The 10,763-nt window shown below is 43.1% G+C and overlaps 1 protein-coding gene across 4 annotated transcripts in view; it reads right to left on the bottom strand.

The window, feature by feature from the left end:
- Window positions 1–1,294: 1,294 nt before the first annotated feature.
- Window positions 1,295–10,763, bottom strand: part of FRMD1 (FERM domain containing 1) — a 53,880-nt gene continuing 44,411 nt past the window's right edge. For 3 of the 4 annotated variants that reach the window (XM_019527337.1, XM_019527336.1, XM_019527338.1), the window contains 4 exons: window positions 7,460–7,795; window positions 7,216–7,335; window positions 6,349–6,449; window positions 1,295–3,844 (listed from right to left, as the gene is read on the bottom strand). In XM_019527337.1, the coding sequence (XP_019382882.1) occupies window positions 3,557–3,844; window positions 6,349–6,449; window positions 7,216–7,335; window positions 7,460–7,795 (845 nt within the window). In that variant the 3' untranslated portion in view covers window positions 1,295–3,556. The remainder of the gene's footprint in view (window positions 3,845–6,348; window positions 6,450–7,215; window positions 7,336–7,459; window positions 7,796–10,763) is intronic. The other variant, XM_019527339.1, reaches the window with a different exon arrangement.

The raw sequence follows: 10,763 nt of genomic DNA, 5'->3' as shown, positions 1-10,763 counted from the left end.
ATCCTATTTGAAATCTATGGATTTTGAGAAGCATGTTTGTACATCTAACAGTGCAAACACTGCCCTGACACCCTGGTTGAGAATTACTGGCTTGGGGACTTCTCCCCCCATTGCCTAAAGAGCTTTAAAAGACCTCGCCCCTGTATTCTGAGTTGGTTGAGAGCACACCAATCATTTTTACAATTCTCTTCTGATGAAGGGAATGACGATAAGTGGTGGGGGCTGGCAAGGGAAGGGTTTTCAAAAACAACATTTTTCCCACCACCCCCAATTCCACATTTGGTCAAAAAAATGCTTTTCATGATGTAAGTTTTGTTTTTGCTTAAATACATGTTTTGTCCAAATTACATTTTGATGAAAATGCAACAATCTTGAGCTCTTGCTAGCCTCCTTTTAGGTTATAAGCACTTGTATGCCTCAGGTGGCAACACCCTGCACCTTTTAGTTCAACTGCTTATCACTAATTCAGGGGTAGGCAACCCCTAGCACGGGTGCCAGTGTTGCATGTGAAGGCATTTTGCTTGGCATGCACACCTCAGGGCAGATGGTGGGGAAGGGACTGGGGCTTTGCTGCCACAACAAGGACTGGGCCCCTTGCAGGCCCCCCCCATCCCCCATCATCCAAGTCAAGGTCGTGGGTATTTTTGGGGCACTGCCCAAAAATATTGCCGACCCCTGCAATTCCTAGCAGCAGATCAGGACACAAAAGACTTGCTCCCTCATTATAGTGATTATTTCTTTCCCCCATTGCTTTGCTAGACTGGAGGTGTGGAGAAATCACTGCTGCTCTCAGTCAGGCTGGAATGCACCCTCTCCCCCACAGCTGGTTCTGCCCACTTTGCTGATGTTATTGAAGAAATGAGATGGGTCTGTAGCAGGCAAAGAAACCTATTACTATTTGGACACAAACCGTCTCCCAGACGTAGGGTGACTACATGTGCCGGTTTGGCTGTGACAGTCCCAGATTCTGTAGGCCAGTCCTGGCTGGCTAGTCAAAAGTCCTGGGCCAAAGGCTGGTGGGGAGGTGGAGCAGCATGGTGCAACAGGCAGGTGGGTGGGCAGGTGCTGCTGCTGCTGCTGCTGCTGCTATGTGGGAGCAAGGAATGTAGGGACCTCAGATATGGCATCTTAGGTAGGGTAACTACACATCCTCCCACCGTACGTCTTTGGGAGAGTGTCTCATGTGCATACACAGACACTGTGAAAATGGTCATGAGCTACTAAATGCAGCTCCTTACCCCAAGTACCTCTAGAGAAAGCATTATGTGCACATACCCCCCTAAACCAGCCAAGCTCTTATTCTAGCCATCCTTTATTATGTTTGTCCATATAATCATATATATTTTATTTGTATACAAAAATTCCTTTCATGGAAAGGAGAAACATTTGCCATTAAAATAGAGTGATTATGCCAAGAGTATATTACAACTGTACAACCCCCTCCCCCCCCCAAAAAAAATCTACAGCAGCTAGTTACAAAATATCAGTAGATAAATGCTTATTTTACCCCTACCACAACTAATCTTAAAATGAACTAATAAAGCAGAATTTCTAAATTTAAAAAACAAAATACAATACTAGTAAGAACAGTAATATCATACGAATACAAAAGCTTGCATAATAGATATTCACAGTGTTTGTAAGATACAGGTCGACTTGCTCATCATCTAGGTAGGAAAAAAAATAGGTCTTTTCTTCCCTTTGTATACATCTGTGAACCTGCATCTATATTAAGGAGAACTGTACAGTCCAACAAGAGAAAACAACCCAGAATTTGGAGTTATATCACTCACCACTATGAATAAATAAAGATATATATACACACATAAACACGTACGCACACACACCAGTAGCATGCAGCAGATACACATTCAAGATTTATCAACTTTTTTAAGAAATAAAAAAGTTTTACCAGTTTTTGTGAGCCAGAGAAGCTAAACACACAGCACTTGAAGCATGGTAGCAACAGTTTAAAATTGGTATAGAAATACTGTTTTCTCAGAGTCATACTAAAAGTTACTGGGACCTGGCTCCAACACACAAAAATCAATTATAAAATTTAAAACTTTCTAATTCTAATAGTTTCATCTTTTTAATACAAACAGATCAGTACAATGCAAAAGGTTCCTAAGTCATTATGATGACATTTCGCATTCTTTGTGCTTCCTTGTTTTTTTGTTTTTGTTTTTTTAAACAGTGGTCTCAGAAGTAGACTTATGAAACTTGTATTAGTAATAGAACCTGTCTCAGATGGGGCAGCGGTTGTCCCATGCCCTCTTTCCCAACTGCTGTTGGTTGTAAAAAAAGGGAAGACATAACACAGAACCAAATAAAGACAGACAGCCTCCCTCTTGTGACATGGATAGGAGTTATTTTTTTTTGTGTCATATAGCACAATCCTCTCAGAGCCAACAGACACACTTCTATATTCACCCCAAATACATGCACAGTGAATCAGCTATAAACACAACATCAGGAACCCTAGATAGTCTTCCATCCCCTTATGAATGCCCTAACCAAAACTGTTACTGGACACTACCACAAACTACTTTAGTCACCCTCCAAAAATCTACTTCCTCTCTGTGTGCCTCCCAAAATGAGAAAGTGAATTCATATAGAATTCTTTATGATCCAAGCAGAGGTGATCATGCCTGAACAACTTCTTTAGTCACACTTCCTTCTTGAGGAGCCATCACTTAGCATGCTTATGTTATTTCTTTGGGAAAATAAACTCTTGGAAGCACTGGATTCAACATTTCCTAAACAACTTAAGGACGAGTAATGTGTTTTAGGAATCAACACTAGCAGGTCTGTAGTCATGTTAAGGGACTGATAGTTCCTAGCATGTTGCTCTGAAATGCAATTAAAACAGCAATACATTTGGTTTTAAGTTAAAGGGAAGAAAACTAAGAAAACACCCAGGGCAGCTGACCTTCCACTTAGAGTTAGGCACAGCTTCCATTCATTTTCAAGAAAGCAGCACCTTCCATAACACAGACCTTCAGCACTTCCACCACCCTTGCAGAGGGACTGAGATGTACTGTAGGAGAAAACTGACAGCAGTCAGCACCCTGCAGGAAAAAGTGAACTCAGTGACCAAAACATTGGCCTCGAGTGGTAACAGCATGAAATACAAGGGAACGCCAGGAAATACAATGTCTCTTTTTCAGATCCATGTGGAATCAGCAGTCCTACAGGTAATTAAATGACTTATTAAACAAATTAGGTGTTTAGATCCATCTGCCTTCTGGTATTTAAAAAAAAGTAGCATCAATGCTCATGGTGCAGGCCACTTTAGTTTTGTGCTGAGTAAAAAGACAGATATTTCAGTCCCAGCATATGCTAAAAAAATAAAGTGCTACTCTAATTCATTTGCACTTCAGTCAGGTTTGTAGAGTTATGACACTACTTAAGAGATCACTTGACAGGGGAACAAGGTGGTTTATGGTCACCTGCAAGAACCAAAGTGATTACATCATGTGTTAGTGAGGTATACATAACAGCTTTCATTACCAAGATAAACTGTCCCATGGTTTAACAGCTCCCCAAAACCCGACTACACCACAAACTCTTCTGGGAGCTGGTCTTCTCCCAAAAGATCCAGTGACAGGCAGTTCATGGATCTCTTGCCATAGAGGGCAGACTTCGTTTTGCAGTCTGTTGTGGAGTAAACGCAACCATAGCTGGCCAACTTATCCTCCAGAGCACAGCCAAATGTGTAGCTGTGGGACGTGTCTGAAGATAACATGGTGCTTACTGGTGGGTGCTGATGTTTATAAAGACGGATATCATCCAAACTCTGGCTGTGCTGGTCTGGGCAGTTCCTTCCCTTGGGCTGTCCCACCTGCCAGGTCAGTAAGACACGCATGAGAAAATGATTATGTGCTCAGGAACAGCCCTCATATAGCTTAGGGATGCTGACTACTACTGCTTATCAGTTGTTCAAAGTGTCCCAAGTTCCCTCAAACCAACCCCATCAGTTTTCCTAAAAACATTATCTTAATGATGCTGTGAGGCATTAGGAAACTGAATTCAGTCAGCTGCCCTTTTATTTCCTCCAGCTTCTGATCTCTGCGTGCTGCATCCCCAGTACCGATTACAAGGAATGAAGCATTTGACAGGACTGGCTGAAAAGACACTTTTTGGCAGAGCTGGTCTGGCCAGCCACTGGCAACGTATTTAAAAATAAATAAATAAATAAAATAAAAGGAAGGAAAAAGTATTAGAACATTAAAATGTTACAAGGTAAAGCACTGAAGTGACAGTGTAGCTGTGACAGTCCAGGAAGTATGAGGCCAGAGTTCATGGGTGGGATCTTTTATTGGACTGACTACCTGGGTGGTGGACATTTAGACAAGCTTTCAAGTACTGATGTATCCTTCCTCAGGTTTGTGATAAAAGATAAAAAGGAAGGTTCAGAAAACACACTGAAATAAAGAAGTGATGGGCTAATGTGCCTAAATTCTATACAAGTGCCAAGAAGAGTCAAGTAACAGATTATAGGAAAAAATGGAAAAAAAGAGAAATAAACCAATAGTAATTTTTAGAGGCATGTTTAGTCTTGCAGAAGCAACTTGGCCTTTATTGATGAATTACTGATCAGCTGGGACACTGCCCAACTCAACCAGCTGATCTTTACTGTCCTGGGTCTTATATGATTATTCCTGAAATTAACTCTAGGATTAATTTTAGGAATATTAAGTCGAAATAATTTTTCAGTTCATTAGATCTCTTCCCCACAGTGGCAGGAGAGATCATAGTGAAAGTGAAATGAAAATGCACACATGACAGATTTCAAAAGCACTTGGCCTCTGGCTTAAGTTTGCTTGCAAAGGCAAAATAGGAGCAGTTAGCCATCCACAGCACAGTTCTGCTGAAAGGCTAGCCATAATGCACTTGTTCATTTGCACACCATGTAAATAAGTTCCAAAGCAAGTAGCATACTGATCATTCATGTTATATGACCAAATTTGTCATCTGACCACATGTTAACCATAGGTTAAAAGAAGTAGCTATGAGAAAAATGTTACAGAAATATTCTTATAAAAAACTTATAAGGTATCAGAATTTGGAGCAACATGCTAACTAATGGTAGAAAGGACTGTAAATGTGCATAGTAAAAAGGAAGTCTGACTCTAAAAAGACCCCCTTATTCAAGGTATCTTCTCCCTATGTGTTTGAGCCACTTAAATTCAATGCAGTCGTAGGATTTTAAAATCTTTTCACATATTAAAAAAATTCCAATTGGTGATTTAAAAAAAAACAACCCACTGTTGACACTATGTCCAGGGGAAAAAAAAAAGAAGAGTCATTTTGGGGAAAAAGGCCAAGAAGTAAATTGCAGACCCTGCAAATTAGAGGGAAAAGAGAGAGAAGCAGGTGCCCTCTTTCTAGCTGGTCCGTTTGATCTGGTGTCACACAGGTAATAAACAGAGAACCTCACAGTAGCAGAGTCACTTCCATGTTTTTTTCCTTCCAACTACAGCCACACTTCGAAAAATAAAGTTGAGAGGACTGTAAATAAAAGATATTTCTCATGGAGCAGCACAGACTTGCTTCCTATACAGCAGGTATATCTACACGTGCTCCTACAGCACTGTCATTACTGTGCCATCATTTAGTACTTCCTTTGGAAAGGAAGGTACTTTTGAAACTACTAAATGACAGTGCAGTAACAGCCTGCACTGCGCTGTACCGGCAGCGCACAGTTATTTTTAGCCCCAATGTCACTGTAGCAATGCACTATATCGAAGGAGCATGTTGCTATGGTGACGTAGCTGTGATGGCATGGTTTGTGCCTGCCAATGCTACATGGCCATAACATACTGCTACTGTGATGTAGCATCATGTGTAGATATGCCAGTATGTGCCTTTTTGCTCTGCATAGTTTCCTTTTCACAGAAGTTGGAAAAGAAAAAAAAAAGACATAATTTTTTTTGTTTGTTTTAAAAGCACACAACAATCAAAGAAACAGTTGTGACTAGAGATGAAGCAAAACCAGACCCAAAGATTTGAATCTCTTGCAACTTCAGGAGTTTGGAAAAGATGGAGTTTGCATCTCAGATCCAAATCCAATTGTATGCTCTTGACTTTAGGTTGGAATCCAAACCATGAAGTAGCCCGTGTTCTCTGCTGTTTAGCAGCATAAAAACCAGAAAATGACAGCTTGCAAGATTTCAGTGTTGCTTACTTCAAAACTTTCTGGATCCAAATGCTGCTTCCACATTCAACTTCTAGTAGAAATCAGTGGCTAACAGCTGGTCTCAATTATTCCTGTGTAAATCCAGTATCACCTTAGTGATCTGATTTAAAGCAGTGCAAATTAGAATATTGTATGGACTGACCCACCTGACCGTTTTTCCTTCTCACCTGGTGAAGGGATTCCACACTTTGACCTCTCATTTTTATCAATGTGACTTGTACCATGGAGAGCGACTTCTGATTAATGGCTGCAGAGCAGAAAAATGAAATAAACCATTATTATAAACCACAGGTCATTATAAATTTGCACAGGTTTGTGGGAAAATACCACTTCCTTAAATAATTATGCCCAACTAGTTCTGCATCATCCAAACCAGAAATTCACTTGACTGTTACCTTCAAAAGTCAGTGAGCTCTACTCTCTAATATTCATGCATCTTTAACCTTTAGTATTGATTCCAAAGTTCATAATTAGAAGGACAGCATTATAAGGGCTATATTTCTTTCTATTGGTTGGTTTCCTAGTCATTCCAATCTCACCTGCTTTTAGGACACAGACTGATAAAACTTTTAGGGCCAGAGAGGACCACTAGAATCATTTACTTTGGACTTCCTGAATACTATAGACCACAGAACCTCACCCAGCCACTGCTGCATCTAGCTTAGTGACTGCTTTTTCTGCAGTAAATGATATATGGCAAGTTAAATTCTTTGGTTACCAAAGTTTTAAAAAGTTTTCAAGAATCTCTCTCTGTGCTGTCACTTGAATAAAGCCCAATTACATTCTGGGATAAGCTGAAGAAGGGGAAAAAAAGCAGGCCAGCAGGGAAGACAATAGTGCAACAGGGTCTACCATCTTACACCTCCATATAACCTGATTTCAAATTTTGTCTCTTACACCTCCCCCCCTGCTGCTTAAGCTTCTCATTTGGATTATGCTGCACTTGCCAACCTTGAGAAACACTTCATGAAACCTTAAGAGAATCACCAAGTGAATAGAGAAGACTCCCTCACCTGGGCAACTAGCAGTGTCTAGAGCCAGAGGATGACTTTCCTTTTCCTCCCGCATCTGGTTTCTCTCTAAAGGAGCATCAACGGGCATCTCCTCTGGCTCGTCCACTGCCAGTTCCACCTCTGCAAGAGATGAGAGAGCTGTTAATATCATCTTTCTGCCCTTCCAAGCCATTTTAAAATTTCATTACTTCCTTGTTCTGCTGCAAAAGAAGGCTGCTACTGACTAAAGTTCTCTACTCCTCACCACCATCTTGAGAGTCATCTTCAGCTCTCCCTTTGCTTCCGCTGTCAATGCCAGAGCTGCCATAGCTGATGGTTGAGCTACATGATTTTTCCTTTCGATGTACCCTATCGATGCTGAAGGGCTCATCCACTGACATTTCTACCGATATCCGGTGCCTTGAGTCGGCCTCGATGCCTGATGTGTGTGAGCTGCCATGGCTCCCTGTGGACTGGCGAGACAGGCGATTGTTCCTCCCACTGCCCCCGCTACTGCCACTGCCACGGGAATGCTTATCTGATGGGTCAAGGTCCATTTCCAGAGTGTCACTGATATAGGATTCCCGATAACGCTTCTTCTCTGCACAGTCAAGAAAGAAACAACGAAAAGAAGTTAAAAAAGTCAAGAGCAAGAGTCAAGGCAAAGGAACTCAGTCAGTTCTGGGACCTGAGTGAAACAATGATCAAGAAGGGGTAGGACTCCCAATAAAGGAGTTTATCCTGCATTTAATATGGGACTATAGCATCTACTGCTTTTCCAGTGCAGCAACCTGGTACGAACTGTGGGGTTTTTGCCTTCCTCCATAGCAGGGGGCATGGCCCTTTACTTGGGATTTCCTGAGCATATATTAACAACCTTTTCTAGAAGCAGGATGTTGGCTGCCATGGTTCCCCTAATTTACCTGTGGCAGGTTAGGGTGTTAGGTCTTGTTGTGCCAGGGTTGGCAGTGGTTTAACAAAGAGTTTACATTATGGATTTGTATAGGATGGTTTGGATAGGGATCTTGCCTCAGGCAGGGGACTGGACTAGGTGACCTCTGTAGGTCCCTTCTAGGTGGAATTGGATGAAAGAGTGGCACCACTGACCTGAGAATATAATTTTGACTGAGGCCCTCCCTACAACTTTCTATAGAGAGTATAGGATGACAGGGACATAGGACAGGAAGGGATGGAGGCAGTCCGATTTCACAGATTTCACAGACATTGGGGCCGGAAGGGATCTCAGAAGATCGAGTCCAGCCCCCTGCCCAAAGGGCAGGAAGTCAGCTGGGGTCATAGGATCCCAGCAAGATAAGCATCCAATTTGCTCTTGAAGGTGTTCAATGTAGGTGCTTGAATCACCTCCGATGGCAGGCTGTTCCAGACCTTGGGGGCTCGGACAGTAAAGAAATTCTTCCTTATGTCCAGCCTGAAACGGTCTTGCAGTAGTTCATGACCATTCGACCTCGTCATCCCTTGGGGCGCTCTGGTGAACAAACGTTCCCCCAGATACTGGTGGTCACCCCTGATAAACTTATAGATGGCCATCAGATCACCCCTGAGCCTGCGCTTTTCCAGGGTAAAGAGCCCCATGGCTCTCAGCCTGTCATCTTAAGGTCTGTTCTCCTGACCTCTGATCATGTGCGTGGCTCTTCTCTGGACTCTCTCAAGCTTCTCCACATCCTTTTTGAATTGTGGAGCTCAAAACTGAATGCAGTACTCCAGCTGTGGCCTCACCAAAGCCAAGTACAAGGTGAGAATGACGTCCCAGGATTTGCTGTTATTCTGGGCAACATCATATGATCCCTCTCATATATGTATCAAGTATCATTCATCTTGAAACTAGTTAAGCTTCTATTGTTCCCATTGCTCATATTAAAAGGCTATTCCAGAACTTCAGTGCACAGAGGGTTAGAAACCTCCTTCTTAAAACTTCCTGTCTGAATTTATTCATGGCCATTTTACACAGATTTATTCTTGTGACAACATTGTTCTTCCCTTCCAGTTCACTTCTTGGCATCTACTTCCTCAATATATTTCTGGACAAGTCAGGCCCACTGTCAACCTCTATCCTGCAAGGCAAAACAAGCCAAGCTCTTCTAGTCTCCACTCGCAAGACAGCCTCCCCATTCCTCACCTGTTTCAATCTGAGTTAATCTTCCTTGAACCTGAGTGACCCCAACCACACAAAATATTCCAGATGGGGTCACCCCCATTCCTTGCACAAAGACACTAATGCTTTGCTTGCTAGGATCACATTTGCCACTCTCACACATGCACTGCATTGAGGACTAATGGCTGAGAGACATCTATACTTATTCACCCTGGGCCTTTCTCCTTCTCAAACACAGCCCAGCAAGATGGAAATGCAGAGCCTTTAGTTGTTTGCCTGAAGAAAATGATGGGTTACAAATCACTGATTGAGAAACGTTTCTGACAGATACTGCTATTGGGTAGAGATCTCATTTGTAACCGCTCCAAGGCTTGGAGCCTGGCCCCATTGCTTCCCTGACCCCATCTTCGAACACTTAGTTCTGTACGCACAAATCAATCCTTGAGCATAAGAGGTCCGTATTTTCCTCTATAGTAGAATAAAGGGCCTGAAAAGTCAGTGGTTCTCTTCAGCCAGCCATGCCCCACATCTGCCACAGCTGCTCTATCAATCCCCAGTGTAAAAAAGGGGTTGAAGGAAAGAGCCTGCCTGAGACCATTTGTTCCATCTACACAGGAGACCACAGTCAGGACCCATACTTCAGGGTGCCCTCATGACTACTGTAGGTAATACGACAGCCAATACTGAAACAAGCCCAGAATCAGAACGTGCCAAACATCATCTCTACCTACTGTACTTACACAGCGTCTCATCGCCACAGGATCGGGGTGCCTCACAATCTTTAGCATATTCACGGTGGGACACGCTAAAGACTTGCTATTATCTCCATATTACAGGGAGTGAGCAAAATCATAGAGGGACTAAGCGAGTGACAGGGGAGATCTGGTACTGTTAACAGTCTGGCCCAAGCACTGTTAGCAAGCGTTTTGATGGCCTGCTTTTAGAGAAGGCCACGTTTCACATCTCAAGCCAGGCTAATCTGTCTGTGCCTCACCCCTAAGCAATGAGTTTTGCTGCCTAGTCTCACCTCCCAAATCTCCCACTCTGACAGTGAGATAACAAAGGGAGGCAGCAGGTGGCCCATTCCATCTACCTCACCTTAAGGCTTGCTAAATCCTGAAGATGACCCCAACCCACCTTCCTTCAGCCACCTGGAAATGGAAACCAATAAACATCAAAACTTGCCAGGCACTGCTCAGAGTCAGTGCTGGCCCCAGAACAGGCTTGGCCGTATGTAAGCTACTACCACATTCTTCTTCTTCGCTTCCTGCCGTCCCCTACCCACACTCTAACACAATAACGGGCTTCATCTGTCTGGCTGTCTGCCCCCAATGCTCTTGGAGCACTCTGATTGGTTACTGAAACAACCAGAGTGCTCCAAGAGTGTTACAGACAGGGGCACCACCATGATGGCGGGAATGGAGCGGGGGGGGGGGGGGGGGGGGGGGCAGGGGGA

Source organism: Gavialis gangeticus, unplaced genomic scaffold (assembly GCF_001723915.1).
Source record: "Gavialis gangeticus isolate Ggan-Ray unplaced genomic scaffold, GavGan_comp1, whole genome shotgun sequence".
Lineage (NCBI taxonomy): Eukaryota > Metazoa > Chordata > Crocodylia > Gavialidae > Gavialis > Gavialis gangeticus.
Note: the sequence above shows the minus strand (reverse complement) of the source record. Positions and strands in the feature narration are given on the sequence as shown.